We start from the raw sequence: 25,668 nt of genomic DNA, 5'->3' as shown, positions 1-25,668 counted from the left end.
CACCTCAGCCTTCCTCGATGACATAGGGGGCACCAGAGGTGGAGGTGCGGAGTATCCCCCCCTCTCCGTCGAGGCTTAGGACCTTTTTGCTCCCGCCGATCCTGGTTTCCGACTTTGTTGCAAGCGGCCTGAACGAGGACGAGCAAAAGTCGGTCTCGGTGACATTGAACGCACAGCACCAGCACACCATGATCGGCATCGGCGCGCACCTCTCGCGATCCCGCGCTCTCCAGCAGACGGCTCTCGGTGGAGAGATCCGCCAGATGCTCTTCAACGGCAACGGTTAGTCGACTCTCGGCGAGGCAGGGAAAAAGTCCGGCGACGAGCGAGACGCTCGACAACAGAGACGAGGTTCGGCGTCTCGACACCGCAACCCGATTCCGACGTCGACCTCTTTGACTCTCGTTGGTTTGAGAATGATCTCGGACGACGGCCGGACTCTTCTCTTCGCAGCTCAGTTTCGCGTGTTCGAGCTAACAGGCAGCTCCCCAGATCCGTACCTCGACGAAGCGTGGTGGTGGTTCGTCGCGAAACGGTCGTGACTCGAGCGGAAAGAGGTTAGGTCTGAAGAAGTTCTCCCGTGAGTACACTTGCATCCTGAGCTAGCCCTGCCTTGCTTTTAGCTGACTGGCAGAGGAGTACGTTCTTCCCGGACAGATCATTGTCCGTCAGCGCGGCACCAAGGTGCACCCGGGCCAGCACATCGGTATCGGACGAGACCACACTCTCTACGCCCTCGAGCCGGGATACGTCAAGTACTACACTGCGCGCACGCACTACCCGCACCGCGGCGAGGCGGCCGAGTACCACGAGGCGCTTCGGGAGATGGCGGCCGCCGGCGCCGGCATGAGCGGCAAGATCACCTCTGCCATCGCGGCGCGTAACCGTGGAAACGCCGATGTCAAGAAGCCCCGCGGCATGCGCCAATACGTCGGCATCGTCCGCACCAAGGAGGAGAGGCTACCCCGCGACGAGGAGGCGGTTGGACGGGATCGCGTCTTCCGCGGCTGGCCGAAGGAGACTCCCGAGACCGCTGACGTCCCCTCCGTCTAATCATCCCACTCAATATAACTTTCTCATAGGCATGCACACTCTCAGATCACACGACGAGAACGGGTTCAGGAATCACATATCTCTAAAATTTACACTATATACGTTGGGAACGAGGCTTAGTGCATGCTCATGAGCTGCTGCACGGCCATGAGCGCGTAGTACCGGACGTCGGGGTTCTCGTTGGCCATGAGCTCCATGACGCGCGTCTTGCCGCCGAGCTCGCCGATCATGTTCTTTGCGCGGTCGCCGCCGTGCTTGACAAACTTGCCGACGTCGTTCGCGGCGACAGCCAGAACAAGCGGGTCCGTGCTCGTCTTCAGCAGCTCGACGAGTCGCTTCACAAGCTTGCCGTCGTCCTCGTTACCGATGCGCGAAGCGTTCAGGCGCCAGAAGTCATCCGACTCGTGTGCCGGTGACCACACAAGATGTCCCGTCTCCAGCTCCGAGACGTACTCATCAAACGTAGTCAGACCCTCAAGGCGTGTCGACAGCTCCTCCTTCAGGTAGCCGATGTCCTCAACAATGTCCTCGTCGGACCACTTGCGGTCACTGAGCGACTGGATGAAGGGAAGAAGGCGCACAACGAACATGGACGGAACGTTCTCCTTGGGCGCAATCTCGAGGAGGTTCTGACGTCAGCTATGTCGGACTTGAGACTATGTAAGCTCGACTCACGCGCCATGTAGCGACGATGACACGGGTGACCTTCTCCTTGACGGCGCTCTTCGCCAGCTCGAGGAAGAGGTTGACAATGTCGTACTTCCTGGCTGTCAGTTCGAGGAGGATCTTAGAAACTCACTTGTCCAGGCCCTCGGCGGCCTCCTTCTCAAACGACAGCTGCCAAATGCAGCAGATCGCGGCGTACTGCTGCTGAGGTGGGGGGTTCGTCTTGAGCCACTTGACAAGACTGTTGTCAGCTACAAACAACACAGGGAAGCTCACCCAGAGATGCATCCTCCCTCCTTCCAGACGGCGGTCCTGAACTGCTTCTTGATAAGAACGGCATTCAGCGCTTGAGCAGCGATGTCGCGGGGCTGGTTACGGCTTCCTGAGTCAAGTTAGCGTCTGTCAGCACTCCAACACCCACCATTCAGTAGCGTAGAGATCGTGGAGAGGACGGTCGGCAGAAGCTGCTCGGGGAAGTCGCGCTTGTCGGTCCTGATGTTAGCTACGTTGCAAGTGCTGGAAGCTCACGCAATGAGAAGGGCCAGTATCCTGAGGCTCTCGAGGTGGACGAATTCCTCCTCAGTGTCCATAGTGAGACATTTGACGATCGGCTGGTAGGGGTCGAGCGGGTCGTCCTTGGAGAGGTCGTGGAAGTAGTGCAGCGTGTCGGGGTCGGCGAGCATGTTGGAAATGCTCGCGAGAACGGCCTGCACCGTGTCGACGCGCTGCAGCTTGCGCAATAAGTCGATGTACAGCTTGGCGTACTCGGCACCCTGCTTCGCGAACACGGAGCCGCGCTGCTGGACAGGCTGGCGTTAGCTTGCAATACTCTCTGTAAGCTGGTCGAATCCTAGATGCACTCACGATCTTCTCAAGAGAGCGCAGCAGAGTGCACTCCTCCTGCGACAGGAGCTTCGCACGCTGGTACCCCTATGTTGTCAGTGGTTGCAGCTCCGAGAGCAACTCACCTCCCATGGGATCTGCTTGGCGGCGAGCTTGCTGAGCTGGTCGTCGAGATAGGGGGAGTAGAAGGAGGGCGGGATCGCTGCGACCGCCATGATTGCAGCTGACGTTGTTGTGCTCGGAGGGAGAGCTAGGGACGTCAAAGAGGTCGGCGTCGGTGCGTCGGTGCGTCGGTGACAGCTGGTGACGACTGGCATCGCATCCGCTCCTACGTAACACGGGACTAAGTGTGGGGGCGGAATAAGCCTCCACCGGCAACCTTCACCGCAGATCATCGCCACCCACGGGGTAAATATCGATCACCTGGGACTCCCCTTGCACTTCATCCACCCACCCACCCACCCCAAAACGAGCGACAATGGCCCCCGTGTCGCTCACTGTCCGGCCCCCAAAAGGGCGCGGAGCTCCCTCTCAGCGCATGTTCCAGGACGACTCGGACGACGAGGGCGACTTTGGGCGTGCTAGCTCTTCCAGCTCTCGGCGCGGCCGCGAGGAGAGGATTGACGGTTTCGCGAATGGCCGACAAGTCGGCACGAAGAAGGAGAAGCCGCTCGTCATTGCACCACAGCCGAACAAGGATTGGCGTGCTGCCGCTCGTGCTGCGCCGAGCTACCGTCCTGAAGTGAAGCGGGAGGAAGAGGTCGTGACCCACGAACGAGTGGGTGATGGGCCGCAGCGCCGTGGACTGCGCAAGCTCACCCCGCCCCCGGATACCAAGCCGTCTGCTTCGGATCTCGAGGCAGCCGACACCGCCGCATCAACATCAGTCTCAACACCTGCCGCGGGCGACGAACAGCCGGTGAAGGAGGAGAAGGAGATGACTCTCGACGAGCGCGCGCTCACGGCCCTGATCGCGGGCGAGAACGAGGAGAAGCCTGATGTCGACGATAGCATGGTCATTGGCCTGAACAGCAACACGTGGCAAGCGCAAAACGAGGCGGACGCTCTGCAGCGCGACCTGGGCGGATTGCCTGATGAAGCGACACTCGAGGACTACGCCGCGGTGCCCGTCGAGGCGTTCGGCGCCGCCATCCTCCGCGGCATGGGCTACGATCCGAAGAACGACACGGAGATCCACGTCCCGAAGAGCCGACCTGCTCTCCTCGGTCTCGGCGCCAAGGCGCTGTCGTCGGAGCTTCCGCCAGCCAGCCACAAGAAGAAGAAGCGACAGGATCCGGCCACGAGGGGAGGGAGGGGTTTCAATGCTGCAAACCTCCTCGTGAAGAGGGAGAGCGAGACACCAACATCGAGCCGTGGCGTGAGCCGCGATGTGAGCCGCGATGCTTCTCCGAGGAGGGTTGAGGATCGCGACGACAGGCGGAGAGATGCGAGTCCGAGACGTATCGAGGACCGCCGCGACAGAGACAGGGACGGGCGGAGGTACGAGACGGACGAGGAGCGAGCCCGCCGAAAAGCGCGTGAGCGTGAGCGGGACCGCGACTACGACAGACGAGATCGTGAGCGGGACGAGCGGAGGGATCGTGACCGCCGCGACGAACGGGACCGACGCGACCGAGACCGAAACGACAGGCGGGACAGGGATCGCCGCGACGACCGGCGGGACCGTGATCGCGATGACCGACGAGACCGCGACCGCGACCGAAGCGACCGTGACCGCCGCGACCGTGACAGGGACGACAGGCGGGATCGCGACCGCGAGAGAGAAAGGTACAGGGCCGATTGGCGCGATCGTGAGCGTGAGCGCGGCGGGCGCTAAGTGTTAGACATTCATAGAGGTGTGCTCCATATGCAGACTAGCACAGTGTATTCATAGCCCGTCCTCTTCTTTCTATTCCGTCCCTCCAGCCACAGAAGTGGACATGTGAACCGATTCCAGCGATCGGCGACATCCCCAGCCCGCCAAGCTGCGTGCCAGGCTCTCCGGGTCGATCTACGCACGCTCCCGGCTTTGCGCACGCGAGCACGCGTCCACGTCCGCTTTGTCGGTACCGCATGCAGGCATGCAGGCATGGTGCAGGAGGTGCAACTCCAGGCCGGAGATAACGGTGGGCAAAAGCTGTATGCGGGCAAAGGCACGCGGTGGCATGCGCTTCACCGTGGAGAGCCGGCCAGAGCCGGCTGGGTGCGGCATCTCCGGTCCGGGGCTTACAGTGGCGGTAAGCTGGGCAAGCTGGAACGACTGGGCAGGCGGCACATGACGGGGTTGTTGTTGTCGGGCTCAGCAGGGCTCCGCACGGTATGCGGCAGCGTCTCTTTCCCACCTGCGCGTGGGCAGCAGATACATATGGGCAAGCATGTGATGCGCCTTGGCTTGACATATCTCGCCACTATAAAGTTCTTTCGTTCTTTCTCAGCAATAGCTACACCCAGCAGTAAAGAATAGCGAGGCTATCGCCACTGCAACCACTACACTAGCCCACCTCACACGACTTCCTCACCCCAGCCGAAACCGCCGCCCAACAAGCACCTCGCCAGCCAATCCAGCATCATGACGAACGAGGGCAAGTGGACGATCGTGGTCGGGTGCGACGACGCAGGCGTCGCGTACAAGGACCAGCTCAAGGCCGACCTGGAGAAGGACCCGCGCGTGGCGCGCGTCATCGACGTAGGCGTCCCGCACGACGGGGACAAGACCGCGTACCCACACGTCGCGGTCGATGCGGCGCGCAAGGTGGCCAAGGGCGAGGCGGACCGCGCCCTGCTTATTTGTGGCACGGGTGAGTCTGCAGTCTGCGCGAAGCGCGGAGTGCGGGCGCAAGCAGCCGGACTGGCGGTGAAGCGAGTGAAGCGAGTGAAACGAGCCCCGTCCGGTCCCAAGTCCCCAAGTCTCAGAAGGATGAAAAGGAAGAGGGGGCTGGGCGGTCACCTGTCCACCAGACCGGCGTAGACTGGCGTAGACTGGCGTAGACTGGCGTAGAGACACTCCCACACGAATGAACCCCCGCTAACGCCCAGGCCTCGGCGTCGCCATTGCGGCTAACAAGGTGCCCGGCATCCGCGCCGTAACAGCGCACGACCCGTTCAGCGTCGAGCGCGCGATCCTCTCCAACGACGCGCAGGTGCTGTGTCTCGGCGCGCGCGTGATTGGGCTCGAGCTCGCACGCAAGCTCGCGCGCGATTGGCTCGGGTACGAGTTTGACTCTGGGTCCGCCAGCGCGAAGAAGGTCGCTGTCATCGGACAGTATGAGAATGAGCACAGGGAGGAGGAGGACAGTAGGAAGAGGACCAAGGTCGACGTGCAGCACATTGAGCATATCGAGCATGCACCGCAGGTCGCTTAGGAGTCTTTCAGGTGAATGTATCTTGTACATGTATCGTCTGTTTCCGAGCGTGGGGGTGGCTGGCGCGGGTTCTGCAACTGCTAACAAGAATGAAGGCTAACAAGCCCAAGACACCGAGATGACCCAATTGCATACAACTACAGAACCTACGCCTTACCCGTGCTGCCGAGCAGGTCGCAGAAGCGCTCCGCCTCCTTGACCATGGCCTCGTGCGCATCGTCAATGGCCTCGGGCATAGTCTTGGTCTGGAGGGCCTTGCTCAGCGTGGAGACGTACGGCTCGCGCAGCCACGAGTTGACGTTGATCTTGCTCACGCCGCACTTGACGATGCGGCGGAAGAACTCGTCGCTGAGCTCGTCCGTCCCGTGCATGCAGAGGTAGGGGCCGGTGGGCGAGGAGCCGAAACGCGCGTGCAGGTCCTCGAGGATCGACCAGTCAAACTGCGGGCCGCCGGGCAGGAACTTGTAGCTGCCGTGCAGGTTGCCGATCGAGGGGGCGAGAATGTCCGCGCCGGTCCTGCTGGTCAGCTGATATGTTATGAGTGCGGGGGTAGCGGTGAGGGAGGGAGGGCCGAGTTCCACCTAGAAGTACGCCGTTCTCGGCGCTGGTATTCTCGGCGATGGGAGTTTCGGGAGAGGCATTCTCGGGAAAGGCATTCTTGGAGTCCGTATGACTCGTAACAGATCGCGTTCAGACCACGACCAGCTGCCAGCCGTATCACGAGTTTCGGAGGTAGCGATTCTCGGAAACATGATTCTCGGAGGCATGACTCTCGGAGACACAATCTCGGAGCGGAGAATCGGAGAGAGAAGTTCTTGGTGACCTGTACTCCGAGTCGCTCAGAAGTACGTCGCCCTTGACGGCGTCCTCGGACACGAGTGCATCAAGGATGCCCTCCCGATAGTCACTGAATCTCGGGGCCGTAGCTCTCGAAGGTAGCGTTCTCGGAGCCAGTGTTCTCGGCGTTGTCATCCTCGGCGCTCGATTATCGGAGCCACGCATCCTCGGAGCCTCGAATTCTCAGAGCAATGATTCTCGGAGCAACCGACCGCCCCTTCAACCTTGAGCGATCCCTGCGCAACCCCCATGCTCCCATGCAAACCCCCATCATCTCAATCAGAAATACTCACTTCTTAACAAACTCCTCCGCCTTTGCCGGATCAGTCAGCATAGCGCCCGTAATCTCCCTCAAGCCCGCTTCGCCACCCTCGAGCCGTCCCAGCTCAACCTCGGTCGCGATGCCGAGCCGGTTACAGCGCTCAATCCACGGCCGCGCGATGGCAATGTTCTCCTCGTCCGTGTCCGCGTGGCTTGCGTCGACCATGATGCTGTCAAACTTTGTGCCCTTGTCTGCGAGGCCGAGCACGAGTTCCAGTTGCTCGGCGGAGGTGGCGTGGTCCAGGTGCACGGAGATGGGGACCGAGGCGTTGTGCGCAATGTCGAGACAATAACGGAGGAACGCACCGCCCTGCTGCTGCACGCTGATCGGGAAGAGCATCAGAATCCCAGGGGATCGCTTACGCTCACACGCATCGACGTAGGCCCTTGCCTGGCCTGCGTCGTACACGACTTGCGCGTTGACGGCGTATCCGCCTTCTTGCGCCTTCTTCAGAATTTGCAGGGTGCGGTTGGAGGTTAGGCCGGACATTGCTCTTGTCTTCTCGGACGTCGGATGGGATGGGATCGAGTGATGGAGTGGGGGAAGGAGGACTGGGGGAGAGTCGAAACTACTGTCGTAACCTCCACAAGCAAGTGTGTGCAGGTAATGAGATAGATCCAGACGTGGATGTGAGTCGACTCTGAGGATGGAGAGAGGAGAAGAATGTTGAGAGAAGTAGCATATGAGGCCCGCGGTTGACATAGCGCGGCATCTCCGTCAGATGTCGGTGACGTACCTGCCCACCCGGCATCTGCCGGTTTAGAACGGCACGTGCCCACTCCCCTTCCCCTCCACCACCGATATCTCCAGCACGGACCTTGCCCACTGCTCTTCCTCTTAACTGTCGGATGCCCGGCCCGGATCTCTTGGACCTCTTGGTCACCGAGCGGTCTCTTCCGGTGTACGGACGAGTGGAACGCATGGGACGCTCCAGCGGCTGAGTTGCCGACCTCGGGGCCGCGATAACGGGCATCGCTAGTGTTTCGCAGTTGCCGCGGATTCGTGTCAATCCGACGTCTGACCGAGTCCTATGCTGCGAACGTAGTTTCGTGGCTCTCGACGCACTCGCTTCGCTCGTGCTGCTCGTGCTACTAGCAAGACCACACTCGTACATGCCCTACTTTCCTACGATATCCCATGAATAACCCATAACCCAAGAGAAGAAATGAATATGTCACTACACCGCGCCTTCCCTATACACCTCGCCGTGTATCCCGCAAGCTGCTCGGAGCTGGCAGACTTGATATTGTAGACACTGGCTCGTCATGCGCCCCACACATCCGCCCGCTAGGCGTCCGCGTTGCTCGGCGCGCTCGGGGGCGTGGGGAACATCTTGTCGACCGTGTCAAAGTACTGGCCCCACCCGCTCCAGTCAAAGTTGCTATCGGGGATAGCGTCGAGGAAGGAAAAGTCAAAGTCGCCCGCGTCGTCAAACACCGACGCCCGTTCCGCCGCGGCGCGGTAACTGACCTGCGTCGGCCCTTCGCCCTCGACATTGCCCAGGTCCTCGATGTTGGGGTTGATGTTGGACGTGCCCCGCCGGTGGCCGAAGGCGGGGCGCTCGACACTCGTCGTCGTCACGGCCCCGCTGGAGCCGGTGCCCGAGGCCTCGGAACGTGTGTCGTTCTCCACCGGGTTCGTCTTCAATGCCGCCTCGTACAGCAGGTTCATCGTCTCGCACGACTTGCGCCGCATGCTCATCTGGTCCGGGTTGAAGGCTTCCTCCCACCTGCGCACTAGGTCGCGCACGAGCTTGAGCGTGTCGAGTGCCTCCTGTTCGCGTTTCCGCGCCCAGCGGTGGTACTGGATCAGCGCGCACGAGGTCGCGCTGTACGCGTAAAAGTAGATCGTGTCGAGCGCGTGCGTATGGCTGTCGAGCCACTCGAGCGCCGTCTTGGACCCGCGCACCAGCTCGTGCCACGAGCGCAGGTCGAGTATCGTCTTGATGTGTGCTGGTGGCGGGTGCACGACGCGGAGGAACGGTCGCCAAAAGAGGAACATGGCAGAGAGGTACTGGAAGTGCAGCAGGCCGGCAAGCGCAGAGCTCTCCCGACCCTTGAACCGCAGCACTTGCGGGAGGTCGATCGCCCACTGTCGCAGATCCGTGTTCAGAGCCTTCAGCTGCTCGTCCGTACAGTGGTGCATCCCCGCCGGGCCATAGACGAGCTTGAGAACGCGGCCGACGAGTAATGCCAGCTTCATGCTCTCCCCTATGTGGGCGAGGGGCGGGTCAATCTCCCACTTGGACGACTCGACAGACGGGTCAATCTTGTACGGTGACGGCACAAGCACGTCGCAGTCGTGCACGTCGACCTGCTGCATCGTCCCCAGATGGGCCGCGTACCACTTGTCCATGTACACGCAGGCCGCCCAGATGCGCCGCTTCAGCTCGAGCTGGGTAATGTCGGCTGCCGTGGGGTTTGATGGCGGCTTTGTCTCGCGGTGAAGTCCAAGCTCCTGCGCCATGCGCACAGCGCATCCGAGGCGCATCGCGGCGGCGGTCGCCGTACCGGCGGCCGGCTGAGCGTGCAGATCCCCAACGGGCGAGATGATGAGCAGGCCCTGGATGTGCTCTATCGTGGGGTTGGACATGATCTCGTTTGCGCGCAGGAGGCCGTTCACCATGCCGCGCATGCGCGTGAAGACGCTGCGGGGGAAGTCGCTCTTGCACGACGCAACCGCACACATGCAGTAGAGCAGGAACGGGTGCGGCTTGCCGGATGCGATGAACTCATCCCGCGGGATGATCGGGAGGAACTGGTGGTCGTACTCGTAGTAGCTGTTGATGAGGTTTGTCATGATGTTCTCGTCGAGCCCGTGGTTCGCGAGCCGCCTGCGCTTCTCGCTGTTCTCTTCATCGCCCGTCGCGAACGCCCGCACCTTGATCTTGCCCTCGTCATCCTGGGACACCTCCCAATTTTGGTGGTTGGCGATGTCGTACGCCTCAAACGACCGCGTCGGCGCCGTCGGATGCACAAGAGACAGGATCGAGCCCGGTCCTGGTGGTCGGCCTGGTCCTGCGCTCGGCGGCGTCTGGCCATTCGTCTTTGCGCTGTTTTGGTCGTCGTTCGCAGCACGCCGCTTCTTAAACCGAGTCTCGGTAATCGGCAGGAAGAAAGTGCACTCAATGTTGTACTGCTTGCAGTGTGCGCAGATCGGCTGCGCGTCGCTGCCGTCGCTCGGCAGAATGTCGCAGCGGATCTTCTTCGATCGCTGGGGACTCGTCAGCAAAAACGCCGCAGTCAGACAGGGGCCGGGGAGGCATCAACTCACACAGGCGTCGCAGGCGCGGCCGGTCTTGGTGCGCTTTTCTTCGGCTCCGGGGCTGCCATCTGCTCGTCGTCGGCGCTTCTTCTTTGGGTCGCTGCCAGTCGGGGAGGTGCCCTCGGCGACTGGCGGCGGAGCACCGGCCGGGGAGTATATCGGGCGGTAGGACGGCGGGGTCGCCTGCGGCGTCCCGACACCTGGAAGCGTCTGAGCTACCGGGCGTCCGACGCCGCTGCCCGCCCAGTGGTTGTAGTACTCGGGCGTCATGTGTTCGAGGCTCTTCACTGCATTCCCCGTCGCAGCAGAAGACACGTCGGCGGGGATCGGAATCGGAATCGTTGCGGAGATGTGCTGTGGTTGACAGTGGAACACGGAACGTTGTCGCCGCTACGACATCCAACTTGACAGTGAGCGACAGAGAAAACGTGATCGCCGTCGAGAACGGCGGCGTGAGATGGGAGCTTAGCGCAATTGCAGCGCTCTAGCGTACTAGTCAGTAGCTCAATACCTCAACTCTGGTCGGGGCAAGGATGGTCCCAGTGTATATCCCTTAGTGTTGGCGCTTAAGCCCCGGATCGCAGGCAGACTTCTGCCAGAGCTGGCGCGCGCTAGAGAACGGGCGTGGGCGCCGAAGCAGAGATGCCGACCTCGGTAGAGACTAGAGCGGCAACTCAGAGATGGGCCGCGGCGACGAGCGAACGGCGCGAGGGCGTGTCAATAGTCCAGATGCCGAGGCAGAGATGCCAGAGATGCTACCGTGCAGGACACGGGGGCAAGTGGCTTGCGGGGAGAAGGAGGCAATAGATGCGGGGTTGCGGTTCGAGGGTAGATGGTATGCCAGGCGACGGAGTCGGGGTGTGGTGATGCAAAGATGCGCTGCGGCCGGGTAATTCGGTGACGGTGACCGAGATTCAGGTGAGCGGCGAACCGGCGGCGATGTTGAAACGGGAATGGGTTATCGGAAAATTGTGGGGAACGCTGAGAAGGAGTGGTTCGGCAGAGTTCGGCGGGGGGCGATGGAGAGAGAGAGACAAACAGCGCTTGATGTCCGGCTCGTGATGGGCTAGAGGTGTAACGGCAGAGGAGCTAATAGCTAAGCGGCAAGGGCGTGGTGGTTGGTGGTGGTGATGCGGGGGCCGGGGACCGGGGAACCGGAGCGGCGGATCAGGAAATGAGGATGACGCAGGCGTGGGGTGTGAGATGAGATGGAGGGGGGCGGGGCCGGGGCACATGCACACTGGTGGTGAAGAGCGGATGGATGAGCGAAAAAGAGAAAGAAGAAGTAATGATGAAGGAGGGGTGCCGAGTGCCGAGCGCGGTGTAACGTTTGCTGGAGTGAGGAGTGAGGAGTGAGGAGGAGCTACAGAGGTCTGACTGCAGCATGCAGCAGTCCATGGACACGAGCTAGAGACAGACACGGCAAGGACCTTTGACCGGCAACGGCCAGCTGTGTATATTCGCCTTTCCCTGGGTGTCTGCTGAGCGCATGAGCGGGGCCAGCGGCACATGGTCCGCTGCCGTTCACCGGGCTGAGAGGGCTCCCTGTTCCCTTGCTCACCCTACAACCCCACTTTCCACTTTGGCCCTTCATCACCTGCACTAGTCCACTGACTCGGACCCTGGCGTCCTTGCGACCATTACACTACCCATCCACTCTTGCCATTGCGATCATGCAATTACAACCTGCCAGCACGCAGCTGCCCCATACCCCCAGTCATTATGCAGACCCCGGCCCTCGCTTCATCGGAGCGGGTCAATTTGCGGCAGTGACTCATCAGAACAGGACTCCTGACGCACACGCGCACCCATCGGCCCGACAACGGCCACTGCCGCACTGCCGCAATGCCGCCGGAAGCGTGCTGCCCCAGTGCCTCGAATGTGAAGGCGGCCCCAGCCTCCCAGCTTCGACTCTGATTCTTGGAGCATCTGGAGTGCGTCTGCGTGTCTAGAGCTTCTAGAACTCCTTGGGCTATGGATGACGGGGCACGCCCGGCAGTCGGCAGTCAAGCGGTCTCGTTGCGTCACTGTCTTATCGGAGTGCGGGGCAACGGGGCGACGGGGCACGGGGCAGGTCCGGCAGATGCGGCAAGTCCAGGCCATCGGGATTACGCTGCGGGCCTGTCTGCTCTGCCTATGCCTCATGCTCACGCGCCCTCGTCGTCATCACTGTTGCAGCACTCATAACGCACATACCGGAGACCATCTCGTTTCGGACATCGGGGTGCATCGCAATGGTGTATTGACATGCCGTGCATGGCGCAGATTAACAAGTGAGCATAAAAGGATCGACACCAGGGCCCACTACCGTGGAGCGCACGCTTGCGGACCCTGCCGCCAAGCCTTCCTCTCCCCGCATCCAAAGATGCCAGTACCGCGATTACCGCAATGGCTTTTGGCGTCGTCAACTCGGACTGTAGCGAGGAATGTGCCCGGATCGAGGTAACCTTGCACGGTCCGTCGTGCCGGAATCCATTACTACACACACTACTCTTCTGCACTCTGTCATCATCGCAGAACACACAGCGTTATGGCAGTCAAAGACCTGCTGACCGAAACTTCACCAGGGGAATCCGTGGATGGTCTCGTGCCCATGAGTCATGTGCCCCCGGCAGAAGCATAGAGCGGTGCCATGCCGCGGCCAGGCCACGCGCGCCGTTGTTCGGCACCGCGCTCTGTTCAGCATTCTGGCTTTCTGGACGAGACAAGGATCTGGGCACATACGGCAACGGGCGGAGCGAGATCCGGCCACCTGCAGATCATGAGACATCTCCGTGCAGAAATGCCTCATACCCATCCCACCCATCCCATCCCACTGGGCCACTGAGGCGTACACGGGACTGAACGCCTCAGGCGTTTTCCTCCCAATGTTCTCATCCCTGCTATGCCTGCTATCCGGGATCCGAATCCCGGAATAGCATAGTGGGAGCACCCAACATGCATGATTCGCTCCCACCCCTGCACCCCTCCTTCGGACCTGTGGCCTATCAAGTGTGGGTGAGAATGAAGCAATTGCCAGACACTGCGCCAGTGCCTTGCCCTCCTTCTCGGCCCGAATCGCTGCCCTGCACGCCTTCACGGCCAGAAGTGACTTGAATAAAACCTTTGCTGGCACACTGGTCCACCCGATGCGACACGCTGCTCCGCGCTCCGCACAATTTGTCCACACCCCCTCACGCCTCACAAGGCACAGGTACACAGCTGAGACGAGGGGGTACACGGATGACAGGCTTCTCGTCCATAACCGTGTCTAGCGTGTTTAACTCTTGCTTGCTCAATGTCATGGATGGATAGTGGTGCACACGTCTGCGAAAGCTGCGTCTGACTTCTGCCGCCGGTCTTCAATGTCAACCGATGCCGAATTTCTGCCAACGCCAAGGTCAGGCTAACTCAATGACTGAATGCTCGCAGCTGATCTTCTTCCCATGCTAATAGTGTACTTGCCCGCTACGCAGCGGCAGCGCAGCAGACAGCAGCCGTGGCATGCGTGTGCAGCTTGCTACCTCGGCGGTGCACACACTATTCGTGGTGCCAACTGCCGCAGGTCTGCCGGCGGCGCCCGACGCAGCAAGTGGCATCAAGGCTGAATGTTGATGGGCTTGAGAAGAACAACGGCCTTTCGTAAGCGAGAGCGATGCTGGCTCTGGAAGAGCTATGCAGAGATAATGCACGCCGAACACTGCAATCTGACACCGACGTACACTGCTCACCACACATCATAGAGTTCAGCCTAAGCTACGAGCATCCAGCACGAAAGCGGAAGCACAATCCTCGGACAGGTTGGGTGGCAAAGCAGTACCGCTGTTGCATGCCTATCAGCCCCGAGTCAGATCTTGACAATACGCCACGCCACGTGTTTCCTCATGCCTATCTCAGCGCCCAGCTTCCTGTTGTCATCAGCGTCCTGCATGCCTGACGGCATGCCTTGGCCAAGCGGCCAGCGGCATGGCGTGCACACCTCACCCGAACGCGTTCATCATTGCCGCTGACACTCACCTTCAACACTTTCATCAACACCACACTCCCCAACCCACCATCAACAATGTCTGACAAGAAGGACCAGATCACCCTCGTGACCTCGGACGAGGAGACGTTCAACGTCGACAAGAAGGTTGCCGAGCGCTCCAACCTCATCAAGCAGATGATTGAGGGTGAGTTCACTGCGTGCCAGGTAGAGCTGACGACAAGACCTCGCCGGTCCCTCGGACGAGGCCATCCCCCTCCCCAACGTCAGCTCGAGCGTCCTCGTCAAGGTCCTCGAGTACTGCGACCACCACCAGAACGACCCCCTGCCGCCCTCGGACTCGAATGACGCCGACGACGCCCGCCGCAAGGCTACCGAGATCTCCGAGTGGGACGCCAAGTTCATCCAGGTGAGTGTCTCCACCCCTTCCTTTCGCAGTTCTGACAACAGGTCGACCAGGAGATGCTCTTCGAGATCATCCTCGCCGCCAACTACCTCGACATCAAGCCCCTCCTGTGCGTTTAGCTGCCTCTAACTGGGACTTAGCTGACCCCCAGTGACGTCGGATGCAAGACTGTCGCCAACATGATCAAGGGCAAGACGCCCGAGGAGATCCGCAAGCTCTTCAACATCGTCAACGACTTCACTCCCGAGGAGGAGGAGCAGATCCGCAAGGAGAACGAGTGGGCCGAGGAGTAAGTATCACGCGAGCGTAGCGAGCATCATTGTCCTGGACGACCATCAGCAGTCTCCTTCCTTCCTGCACGCTTCCACAATGTTCTCTGTGAACGTGCGACACGAACACATCAGCGTCCGCGTGGCGACTGTGGAGCGCAGTCGGGGGCGAGGGGCGTCGATCGATCGCCCATCAGCTCCTTTGGCTTGCCACCCTCCGCAGCCTCCCCAGCTGGACCGTTATCTCCAACGTAGCATCAGCTAACACGCAGCCGTTAAAAGCCAAGCCCGACAGAGAAGTGATCTGTGGTGTGTGTAGAAGTAGTAGGCCACGGCAGGCTGGCATGTACATATCAAGCAGTGCGAGCGAGTGCGCGAGTGCCGAGCGAGGCCGAGCCCGCACTGGGCGAGTAACTGAGCAGACTCACAAGTATCGACCAGCCAACCGCCGCGGACTGACAGTTCCGGAGGAGAGGACTAACTGCAGTGCAGCCCCAACAATCAACACTGGCAGCCGTAGTGCTGCTTTGTTTGGCGGCGGAGCTGCACCGCTTACACACCAAACAGGGTCACCGCGGCCATCGATGGGCCCTTCGAGAACAGAGCTCGCAGCATGTGTAGCCAGCTTGACGACAGAGTGCGATCCACGGTCAATCAAACGCAGCTCGATGCTACGCGCGACGCGCTGCGCTGTCTGCGCGGTCTGCCAAGTGCGAAGTGCACAACGAGAAAGACGCGGTGGCCCCTGCTCAAAGCTGCGAGTTCGGATCCGGGCGTCGGACCTTACGTCCGCTCTAGTCGTTCTAGTCATTGTGCGGCCTCAGCTCGACCAGCTCACCCCTATCTATCTTGTCCTATTGATGATGGCATGCGGAGCGCCAATGCGATACGATCGAGAGACCGATACGATCTTGAGCTGCAGAACGCTTGTTGTCCGCTGCCGCGCTGCCCGCACAGCATCTTCCCCGTCCATCGGCCCCTCTCGCCCCTCCCCTTGCGTCCTCGATCCAACATTTGGCGCATCCCTCCTCTCGACATCAACTCCTCTCCTCTCTGTATTTGCTCACACACGATAGCCACAAACAAAACATGCATATCTATGAAAGTTATACCCTCAGTGTCAATCTGTCGCTCCACGCCCAGCTCCGATATGCAGCACACGGTGTCACCCGGCGCCTGGCGGTGCTGGGCTAGCGCTGAAGAAATTCAAACCATCATTGGGTCGGTGTACAATTCTCGCATGACTTGCGGCTGTCTTGACAACTGACCCTGCTCCTCGCCTTCCGCTTCTCCCTCCAACGAACAACGGGACCCTCGGCGAGGCCGGCAAGGCCGGCGAGGCCGGCGAAGCGCGTGGCATCGAAGGATGTCGAGAGCGAAGGGAAGGCGGAGACCAGAGCCGTTGTAAAGACAAACCAGCACGCCATACGAGAAAGGAGTGTGGCCAAGCATCAGAGTAAGCCCCATCGAGTAACCCCCTGTTCACCCCTTCTTGCCAGCTTCTCTCGAAAGCCAGCAGAGAAAAGTAACAAGGGGCAACCGCATACCTATCTTCTAATGAGCAAGTGATCCGAGGCCAAGTAGCCAAAGGGGCGGCTCGTATCTTCGCCGTGATTCCCCATGGCTAAAATGACAACAACCGTGCGTCCCATGTTGGGAACGGTGTACGCCGACTTGGAGGCGCATGCTCTCCATCCGTCAACCCTTCTGAGGTAGAGGAGAAGACGGAGTGAACACGGACGGAAGGGCGCTCCGGGGACTTTACCCACAGCTTAATTTGGGACTTTGATGGCCCGTTCGTGTGCTGCGACAGCGGTTCTTGGTGCTTGGCGAGGAAAGAACGAAGTGAGATTTGAAGTTTTGTGTATCCTCTGCGAGCGGAGGGGCGAAGACTGGTGAGACGGGAGCAATTTGTGCGATGCGATTGAGGGCGATGGGAGATAGCGCGTGTGGCACACGACCTGGGCCAGCCATCACCTACCAACGAGTCCTATCCCTCCATCCCTTATGCATGAGATGCGGGTGGCCAAGTGGCTCCTCGAACGCTTTGAGGTGTGTCGCTCTCCCTGCTGTGCACCTAATTCATGTACAGAGCAGTGCAGTCAGTATCAGAGCGATGAATGACGGATACGACTGCGCGCCCAGCTAGGAACGTATGGTACAGAAATGCATGCAAAAACGGAACTCTCTATGCCTCCTAATCGAAGGTGATCTTGTTGCCCTGGCTCTCGACAATGCCAACCTTCTCGCGCTGCGCCATGGCGAGCGCAGCACCAGGCCGGGGCCGTCCCGATGCCTCCCACTTCTTCCCTCGGACGTCTCCCTTCTTCTCCGCCGTGCTTTCCCCAGCTGCCTCCCCAGCACCTTCCGCGTTGAAGTACCTCCCCTTCTGCCTATCGCGCTCCTGCTTCCCGGGCCGCACCTTCTTCCCACCTCCGCCCGCGGCGGCCTTCTTCCCCCGTCCCGCGCGCGAGGTGGCGCTCTCAGACGCAAACTGCACATTCAGCTTCTGGCCGCGCAGGAAGTGGTTCCGCCTGTTCATGAGCGCGGCCTTGGCGTGCGCACTCGACTTGAAGTCCCAGAAGGCGAACCCCTTGCAGCGCCCCGTATCCTCGAACTGGGCGACGCGCGTCTTGATGAGGCCGGAACGCTTGCCGCAACGCGAAGACTTTTCCTCGCCCTCGCCCTCGCCCTCGCCCTCGCTGTCCTCATCCTCGACGTCATCGTCGTTCTTCTCCTCCTCGAGCTCCTTCTCCTCGTCCTCGTCGCCCTCGCCGCTCTCGCCATTCTCCCCCACCTCAGCGTCGGGAACGACAAGGCGTCAGTCGCATTACCCTCCACGAGATCGCGGAGCTCTTCCTCCGTAACGTCGAAGGGGAGGTTGCCGACAAAGAGCGTCGCGCTCTCCGGGTTCTTCTGCCGCTGGAGGATGCTCGGCGCCGTTCCCGGTCCAGAGGGGAGAGTCTTGGGCGTCCTCGCGTCGGGGTTGGCGCGGTGGTCGTCGCCGCGCTTGATGAGCAGGCGGCGGCCCTCGAGCGGCCGCTCCGAAAGGCCTAGCGCGAGGAGCATCATCGCCTCGTTTGTAAAGTCGCAATACGCGAATCTGTTCGTCAGCTCGGTCCTAGACATTCCAGCTGCTGAGTCTCTTCGTGCTTCGTGCTTCGTGCTTCGCGCTCATACCGGCGGCGCAAACTCACCCCTTGTTCTCCGCAAACTGTCCATGACCCGCCTTCTTCGGGAGGTTCAACCGGGTCACGCATCCCGCCTCGCCGCCGAGCTCCGTGATGCCCGTCTCGATGAACTCGCGCAGAGCCTGCTCGCTCGTGCGGAACGAGAGGTTGCCGATCCACACGCTGAACTGGCCCTTCTCCTGCTTCGGCTTGGGCTCCTTCTTCTTGCTCGCTGCCTTGAGGGGCTTCTCGCTCCCGTCCTCGGTCTGCTTGGGCGGCAGGGGCTCCTCGCCCCGCTTGGCGCGCTTGCGGGCCGCACGCGCCTCGGCCTTGGACAGCGGCGCTGAGGCAGACAGGTCGATCTCGAGCTTGGTTCCGTCAGTCGAGGCGCGGCGCTTCTTCGGCGTCGTCGTCGAACCCTCCTCGGTGGAGGTGGTCGCCTCGGCGGCGGCGGCGGCGAGAGCGGCCTTCTTGGCGGCCTTGCGCGCGTCACGGGCAGCCTGCTGCTCGGGTGTGCGGCCGGACTTCTTCTTCTCCTTCTTGTCCTCGGACATGGCGTCGATCGGTTGTATGTAGTCAATCAAGGACAGTCCCAATCCGTTGATGCATTATTTACACCGGGCAGCTCGCATGACTTCATCAGACTGCAGCCCAGGCTGGGCGCAGGACTTCGTGAAACCGACTTTTTCGGATCAATGCGTCAGAAATTGGGCGTGGATTTATTACCACGTGACATGCCTCCTACAACTGCACAACGCTGGGCCAGACCATTTAGTGCAAGTGCCAGCCAGCGCACACCTGGTGCTTCAAGCGGTGGAGGTCGTCGTCCGCCTCGTCAGGGTGGTTGAACATCGCTGGCCACGCGTCATAATCTACGTTCCAGCTCTTCATCTGCTTGCTTTGTTCCACCAACGACACCATGGCCGTCCCGCCGTATACCAACTCGCACTCGCCCCCGCCCCTCCAGCATCCCAAGCCGACGCATCCGGCCTACCCGCCCCCGGAGCCGCCCCAGACCCCCGGCCGCTCGTCCCAGTCCTCTCCCTACTCGGCCAGGCTGTCACAGGACGCGGACGGCTATGCGCGGTACAGCTCGCCGCCTGTCGGCGGGTCGTTCGGCGACGCAGGAGGCGCCATGGGCAACATGGGCAACATGGGCAACATGCAGGGGAGCGGGTCGGCGTACACGCCCCAGCAAGGGGGTCAGCACCCCCACCAGCGGGCTGGGTTTGCGCCTGCCGGTCCCAACGCGCCGGTCGGATATGGCGCGCAGCCCGCAGGCTTTGGAGGATGGGGAGGGATGAACGACGCGACGGCGCAGATGGGCATGCAGTTTGGCAAGAGCGCCATCTCGGCCGGCCAGGACTATGTCGAGAAGAACGTGAGTTTGCGACGTCTTGAGGGAGGGAGCGGCGCCTGTCGACGCTGCGGTAGCTGACCCCAGTTTACGCGGTACATCCCGCTCGGAATGGTCAAGACGTGCTTCTCGGTGACGAACAGCTATGTGCTGCGTAAACTCCGACTCGTGCTGTTCCCCTGGCGGCACCGGCCGTGGAACCGCAAGGTCGTGCGGCAGGCGGACGGCGGCGGTGTCGAGTCCTACGCCCCGCCCCGCGAAGACATTAACGCCCCCGATCTCTACATTCCCTGTGAGTGGCTATCGCCTAGCTGGCAAACAATCTCTTAAGCTGACCTCAGCAATGGCGCTCGTCACGTACACGCTGCTGTCGGCGTTCGCGTCTGGTATCCAGGAGCGCTTCCACCCCGAAGTACTCGGCTACTCGCTGAGCAAATCGCTCGCGGTCGTCATCCTCGAGTTCCTCGCGATCAAGCTCGGATGCTACTTCCTCGACGTGCGGGGCGGCGGCGCTAGCAGCGTCGAGCTCCTGGCTTACGGAGGATACAAGTTCATCGGCATCATTGCGACGGTCGTCATGGGCTTACTCAACTTTGGCACGGTGCTCACGTACACGACCTTCTTCTACACTTTCTTCGCCAACGCATTCTTCCTTGTGAGTAGATGATCCAGCTGTTCTTTTGCTTGCATATTTAAGCTGACGAACCAGCTCCGCTCGCTCAAATACGTTCTGCTTCCCGATCCGACGACGGAGATGCACGGAACAATGACGCACGCGCAGCGCTCGCGGCGCGTGCAGTTCCTGTTCATTGTGGCGATGGCGCAGGGTCTGTGGATGTTCATCCTGTCCCGGGTGTAGGCGGTAGCGCTATAGACATGTGACATTCGTAGACAGGAGCGTGACGGAGAGCAGAGCAATGAAGGAAGCGAGGAGGGAGCAGATCAGGAAGCAGTCCGACGATGACGAGAGCCGAGAGCAGCATGTCATTCAATAGATTCGAGTAGCAGTCGCATCAGAGGATGCAAGCCGATGCAGAGACATGCGGCGGGGTTATGCAAAGGCGAGGCTTGCACTCATCGGAACAGGCATATCTTGGTCGGTGACTGCCCGGTGTTGTGCCGTGCCGGTTGGACACAGTGGTGGCCGCGGCCCACGTGAGCCGAGTGGTGGTAATCCTCCGGCACGGGCCCGCCAGTCACGGAGCGCAGGCGTTCACTCACCCGATCACGCTCACCCACCACTTGCTATCGCCTGTTACCCCAGTCTCGCCGCACACGCAGCCCGTCGTCGCCCATTGCTGCGTGTTGCTCTCCTTCTTCTCTTGCCCAAGCACTACCTACACATTTCTTGATCGACGACTCTTTTAAGACTTTCTGGGACGAAAACTCCACGACTGAATTTCCGCCTTCCCCACCCTACCTGCCCACTACACGCCCAGACAGACCGGAAACCAAAACGGGACACACCGGACGGCAATTGATTAACAGCCCCTCGCCTCGACACTACCACCCGGCCTCGCTATCGGCCCCACGTCCTCGGCTGGCTCCAGGCCTCCGACCTTCCCCTTTACGCACCCGCCCCGGCCGCAGGACCGCCGTCCTGCCATGCTCGGCGATGCCGCGACTGGCGCGACCAGCGCGACCGCCGGCGCGAGTTCCGAGGCGAGCAGCTCGCGCTCGCGCTCTCGCCGGCGGGGTGCTTTCCTTCCCTCCCCCTCTCCGTCTTCCTCATCTCTCTCCTCCGAAACACTCTCTGACCCGGTGAGCGCGTACTATGTCGCCTCGATCTCGGAGCGGATCCACAACATCCACCACATCAACCTCGGCCAGTTGATCCCGCACGGCATGCACTCCATGATTGCGGGCATGGGCGCCGGGCTCGTGAGCAGTATAGCGACCTGCCCGCTCGACGTCGTCAAGACCACGCTCCAGGCGCAGAGCGCGCCGCGCGGCGATCCCGGCTACGAGGGCGTCACCAAGACCTGCCTTAGGATATACCGCCAGAACGGCCTCAAGGGCTTCTATCGCGGCCTCGGACCGACAATCGCTGGATACCTCCCGACATGGGGCATCTACTTTACCGTGTACGACTTTGTCAAGGACAGAATGAAGAACAACGCGGCCATGGCTAGTGAGTAAGGCATGCGGAGCGGGCTGAGGGTGCGGTACCCCGAACTGGCTTGGAGCCTCCGACCCATTACGCGAGCAACAACCGCTCCAACACCTCAACCACCATCGCAGAGAACACCGCGAACATTTCCCCGCCCAGTACTCCGGGACGGGAGGCACGGCGTCTTTGTGTTTGTGTAGCGCTGGGCCCGTGGGTTTGGTGCGAGGTGCGGGTCGGAATGTCTGAAGTCCCCCCTGCTGTGATACTAGACGACGAGCTGACATCAGGCCACCCCGATCTCGCGCATATCATCTCGGCGATGCTCGCTGGAGCAAGCGGCACGATCCTGACAAACCCGCTGTGGGTCGTCAAGACACGTTTCATGGTAAGTCGATTGCCGTCGGCTATGGCAGAGATGAGTCACCCGGTCTCCGACTTATCACGGTGCACGGCGCGTCTGGCGTTCCGATAGCCCGAGCGCTTGCTTCTGGTGGTGGGGGTCGTGGTGCCTTTGCATGCCATATCCGCGCGTAGCTTCAGTGTCGTTTACCAAGCTAACGTCAGGCGCAAGCGATTCTTCCTCCCGACGCACCGAAGTACAGGTCGACATTTGACGGCTTCCGGACAATCTTCCGAAACGAGGGTCTCGCGGCGTTCTACAAGGGGCTGATTCCGTCGCTGTTCGGCATTTCGCACGTTGCAGTCCAGTTTACGCTGTATGAGAAGGCAAAGGCATGGGCGGCGCACGGTAGCCCGGACCCATTGACGCCGAGCGCAATCCTGCTCTGCTCCGCGCTGTCCAAGATGATTGCCTCGCTCGCGACGTACCCGCACGAGGTGTTGCGCACCCGTATCCAAATGCAGAAGAAGCCGCGCCAGCTCCCCAAGCCGCCGGTGCAGCCTCACATTGAGCCGACGCCACACACGTACTCGCCGCTGCTTGCTGGATCGCAGCCGCCGTTGGAGGAAGGCAAGGTGCCGAAGAAGGGCGGGCGGAGAGGCATCATCCCGCCGACGATTCCTTCATCCCTGTCCGAGGCTACGGTACACGAGATGCGACCAGAAGCCGCCCCGCGTCCCTCAACAGGACACGCGCCGATGCCTGCCGCGAAAGCCGTTCCGGCCGCGCGTGCCGAGCCCCCGTTCACCACCCCGGGCGAGCCGAGCAAGGAGCGAGTCACGCGGGTCTCTCCCCCGACAGTCCCCCGCGATGCGCGCGGCGCCGCCTTTGCAGCCGAGGCGGAGTTGACAGAAGCGACCCGCGAAGCGCGCGCAAACACGCTGCGTCCGTACACATCTGATCCGCCGAAACGCACCTGGCCGCGCAAGGGCGGCATCATTGACGTCTTCATCAAGATCTACCGCCAGGACGGATGGAGGGGCTTCTACCGCGGCCTCAGCATCAACCTGGTGCGAACGGTGCCGGCGTCGGCAGTGACGATGCTCACGTACGAGCTCATCATGCGGAACCTCTCCAAGGGCGCGGCGCGGGCCGCGGCAGAGGGGTCAGAAGGTGAGGACATGGCATAGAGTATGAATTGCATAGATCACGCGTGGCGGCGGCCGGAGGGGCCGAGGCAGTGCTGGACGATAGGACAGGAGAAATGGTGGCGGTCACAGCACTAACATGGTATCCATCAAATTACTTCTTCCTACTAATCTACTGGGAGCACGCCGCAATAGCCTCCGCGACGGCGACAAAAGCCATGGCGCCCGGGTCAGGGGGCATGTCGACATCCTCGCGGTCGCCGACATAAGCCGCGCGGCCGAGTTTGGCCGTGAGGCGCGCGGTGCCCTCTCCCCCATCCCTAGCAGCTTGAGCGGCAGCCTTGACGTCGCCGGAATTCGCGAGGGTTTCAGCAAAAGGAATAAGGCTGTCCATAACGGTACGGTGGCCGACCCTTGCGGCCGTGCGGGCCTGCAGCGTCTCGAGCCCGCCCATGGCGAGCTGGCCGAGGAGCTGCGGCGTCACAGCGGGCTGGGGCGACTGGCGGGCCGCGGCCATGGTGCTCGTCGTGAGCCCAGCGAGGAAGATGGAGAAGATGGCGCCGAGCGTGCCCCCCATCGCGTCGTCGATGACCTCGGTGAGCTCCCGGAAGAGACTGACGAGGTCGGACGCACACAGCGTGTCGAGGTGGGACAGCACGCCGCGCGCGCCCGCCGCACACGTCTCGCCGCAGTCGCCGTCGCCCACCAGCGTGTCCCAGTGTGTCAGCTCTGGCTCGAGCGCGACCACGTCTTCGGCCGCCTTGCGCAGGATCTGGCGTATGAGCTCCGGGTCGGCCTTCAGAGCGGGACCTTTCGGCGCAGACTCCTTCGTTTCCTCGGGCGAGATCTCCGTCAGGCGCTCGGAAAGCGGGCGGTTGCGCAGTTTCTCGGGCAGGGGGTACACGCCCGCCGTGGCCGGCCACGCGGGCGCGGTGTGTGGTGCGTCGAGCAAGCTTATGATCTTGTCGACACTGAGCCCCGTGTCGCGCGCCACATTGGAGACATTCATGACACTGAGACTCATGCCGGGCATGTTCATGCTGCCCATGAAGACGCCGCTGAGGACGCGCTGTGGGTGCATGCCCCGCTCGTCGAGCTGCTTCAGCGTCTCGTCCACCACCGCTCCCAACTCGAGGGGGGACAGGCCGCCCTGGTTATTCACCATGAGGACTGTCACGTCCTCCGGGGCGAAGGGGACGAAGGCACGTTCCGGGTCGTCCTGGTTCAGAATCAGGTCGAGCATGGTCTCGATGAGAGACTCGGGCGAGGGCAGGGGCACGTTCATGACGCCCGTCTCGTTGTGCAGGCCGAGGCCGATCTCGATCCGGCCCTCTGGGATAGAGGCGAATTCAGAGCGCCCGGGGACGTGGCAGTGTTCGAGCGCCGTGCACACTGAGCCGATGTTGGAGGCGAGAGAGCGGCCGAGCTTGAGCAGATCTTCGAAGGAGGCGTCCTCCTCACTGGCCGCGCCCATGATCTTGCACACTGGTTGTTAGCGAGCGTCCGGAGCGCCGGAGGGAAGTCCAAGGAGACAACGTACCCATAGTGATGCCCGCGAGACAGCGGCGGCCGACCATCTTGCCCCGCGAGCGCGGGACGGACACGTCGTCCCCGACAACGACGAGCTCGACGTTCGGAATCCCCTGTGACTGCGCCATGAGGCGCGCAAGCCCGAAGTGGAGGTTGTCGCCGGTGTCTGGGGTTAGCACGAGCGCGCGAGCGAAGCGAGCGCAGCGAGTGAGTGAGGACCAGGGGCGAGCGGAGCGAGCATGGGCGAAGGGGGAGCAGGGTGAGCCGGAGTGCTCTCCCCTGCTCCACCCAGTCCAACCAGTCCACCCAGTGCTCCCATTCTTCTGTGCCCAAGCCCAGTATTCAGCAGGAAGACACCAGAGCAGGGGCAACTCCTACCATACGTCTTGCGCCCCGGGCCACCCCGGGCCACCCCGGGCCTCGGGCCTGCAGCCCCCTGCAGCCCTCGGCCCCCGTCAAACTTACAGTTCGTGATAATCAGAATCGTGCCCTTGTCCGACGGCACGGCGCGAATGCCAGCAAGCACCTGCTTCGCACTCGGGGACGCGAAGACGTCCCCTGCCACGCTGGCCGTGAGGAGCCCGCTGCCCACGAAGCCGACTGTGCCGGGCTCGTGCCCGCTGCCGCCGCCGCAGAGGAGGGAGACGCGGCTGCGGTCCGCGTCTGCGCGGTAGACCACCTAAATGTCAGCTATGACTGGGTGAAGAGAGAAGGGGAGGGGGAGGGGAGCTGCGGGTGCCACTCTACTGCGCAGTGGCGATAGGGGGACATTGCAACTCTCATGAGAAGAACGTGCCCAGAGTATCGAGTCCAGAATCAACGGCGCGCAGGTCGCTCGGCTCCCTGTATACTGGCAAAGCTGGGTCGACGAACACTCCCAACAGTCGCGCGCAGCAACACTCCCAACAGTCGCGCGCAGCAGACACCTGGAGAACTCGCGAGCTCGCTCCGCTCGCTGCTCGCTGCTCGCCGCTCTCTACTCACCTTCTGAGACGGGATCAGGTTCAAGCGCGGATTACTGGCCACG

At 61.6% G+C, this 25,668-nt stretch overlaps 10 protein-coding genes across 10 annotated transcripts; 5 read left to right on the top strand and 5 right to left on the bottom strand.

Moving 5' to 3' along the window:
* Positions 1–188: 188 nt before the first annotated feature.
* On the top strand, positions 189–1,053 carry A1Q1_01011 (60s ribosomal protein l27; the record flags this gene model as incomplete). The annotated part of the gene is made up of 3 exons (XM_014325634.1): positions 189–282; positions 485–580; positions 635–1,053. The coding sequence occupies 3 exons, from the start codon at positions 189–191 to the stop codon at positions 1,051–1,053; spliced, it is 609 nt and encodes a 202-aa protein (XP_014181109.1).
* Positions 1,054–1,169: 116 nt separating this feature from the next.
* Positions 1,170–2,777, bottom strand: A1Q1_01010 (uncharacterized protein; the record flags this gene model as incomplete). The annotated part of the gene is made up of 6 exons (XM_014325633.1): positions 1,170–1,682; positions 1,729–1,816; positions 1,996–2,097; positions 2,248–2,519; positions 2,584–2,640; positions 2,688–2,777. The coding sequence occupies 6 exons, from the start codon at positions 2,775–2,777 to the stop codon at positions 1,170–1,172; spliced, it is 1,122 nt and encodes a 373-aa protein (XP_014181108.1).
* Positions 2,778–3,040: 263 nt separating this feature from the next.
* Positions 3,041–4,399, top strand: A1Q1_01009 (uncharacterized protein; the record flags this gene model as incomplete). The annotated part of the gene is made up of 1 exon (XM_014325632.1): positions 3,041–4,399. The coding sequence occupies one exon, from the start codon at positions 3,041–3,043 to the stop codon at positions 4,397–4,399; it is 1,359 nt and encodes a 452-aa protein (XP_014181107.1).
* A 732-nt stretch (positions 4,400–5,131) lies between these two features.
* Positions 5,132–5,924, top strand: A1Q1_01008 (uncharacterized protein; the record flags this gene model as incomplete). Its single annotated transcript, XM_014325631.1, has 2 exons — positions 5,132–5,360; positions 5,599–5,924. 2 exons carry the CDS (start codon positions 5,132–5,134, stop codon positions 5,922–5,924), a joined length of 555 nt encoding a protein of 184 aa, XP_014181106.1.
* Positions 5,925–6,070: 146 nt separating this feature from the next.
* Positions 6,071–7,572, bottom strand: A1Q1_01007 (uncharacterized protein; the record flags this gene model as incomplete). The annotated part of the gene is made up of 4 exons (XM_014325630.1): positions 6,071–6,451; positions 6,516–6,597; positions 6,646–6,831; positions 7,055–7,572. 4 exons carry the CDS (start codon positions 7,570–7,572, stop codon positions 6,071–6,073), a joined length of 1,167 nt encoding a protein of 388 aa, XP_014181105.1.
* A 798-nt stretch (positions 7,573–8,370) lies between these two features.
* Positions 8,371–10,617, bottom strand: A1Q1_01006 (uncharacterized protein; the record flags this gene model as incomplete). Its single annotated transcript, XM_014325629.1, has 2 exons — positions 8,371–10,296; positions 10,357–10,617. The coding sequence occupies 2 exons, from the start codon at positions 10,615–10,617 to the stop codon at positions 8,371–8,373; spliced, it is 2,187 nt and encodes a 728-aa protein (XP_014181104.1).
* A 3,772-nt stretch (positions 10,618–14,389) lies between these two features.
* A1Q1_01005 (ubiquitin-protein ligase) lies at positions 14,390–15,010 on the top strand (the record flags this gene model as incomplete). Its single annotated transcript, XM_014325628.1, has 4 exons — positions 14,390–14,511; positions 14,582–14,720; positions 14,771–14,826; positions 14,869–15,010. 4 exons carry the CDS (start codon positions 14,390–14,392, stop codon positions 15,008–15,010), a joined length of 459 nt encoding a protein of 152 aa, XP_014181103.1.
* Positions 15,011–17,183: 2,173 nt separating this feature from the next.
* On the bottom strand, positions 17,184–18,710 carry A1Q1_01004 (RNA-binding protein rnp24; the record flags this gene model as incomplete). Its single annotated transcript, XM_014325627.1, has 3 exons — positions 17,184–17,636; positions 17,828–18,089; positions 18,184–18,710. The coding sequence occupies 3 exons, from the start codon at positions 18,708–18,710 to the stop codon at positions 17,184–17,186; spliced, it is 1,242 nt and encodes a 413-aa protein (XP_014181102.1).
* Positions 18,711–19,075: 365 nt separating this feature from the next.
* Positions 19,076–23,153, top strand: A1Q1_01003 (pyruvate transporter of the inner membrane; the record flags this gene model as incomplete). Its single annotated transcript, XM_014325626.1, has 6 exons — positions 19,076–19,537; positions 19,733–19,805; positions 19,855–20,168; positions 21,002–21,644; positions 21,893–22,008; positions 22,188–23,153. The coding sequence occupies 6 exons, from the start codon at positions 19,076–19,078 to the stop codon at positions 23,151–23,153; spliced, it is 2,574 nt and encodes an 857-aa protein (XP_014181101.1).
* A 130-nt stretch (positions 23,154–23,283) lies between these two features.
* A1Q1_01002 (glycerone kinase) lies at positions 23,284–24,688 on the bottom strand (the record flags this gene model as incomplete). The annotated part of the gene is made up of 2 exons (XM_014325625.1): positions 23,284–24,596; positions 24,652–24,688. 2 exons carry the CDS (start codon positions 24,686–24,688, stop codon positions 23,284–23,286), a joined length of 1,350 nt encoding a protein of 449 aa, XP_014181100.1.
* Between the last annotated feature and the right edge of the window lie 980 nt (positions 24,689–25,668).

This window comes from Trichosporon asahii (genome assembly GCF_000293215.1).
Source record: "Trichosporon asahii var. asahii CBS 2479 unplaced genomic scaffold scaffold00038, whole genome shotgun sequence".
Lineage (NCBI taxonomy): Eukaryota > Fungi > Basidiomycota > Tremellomycetes > Trichosporonales > Trichosporonaceae > Trichosporon > Trichosporon asahii.
The sequence above is the reverse complement of the archived record's forward strand: the minus strand, read 5'-3'. Positions and strand labels throughout refer to the sequence as shown.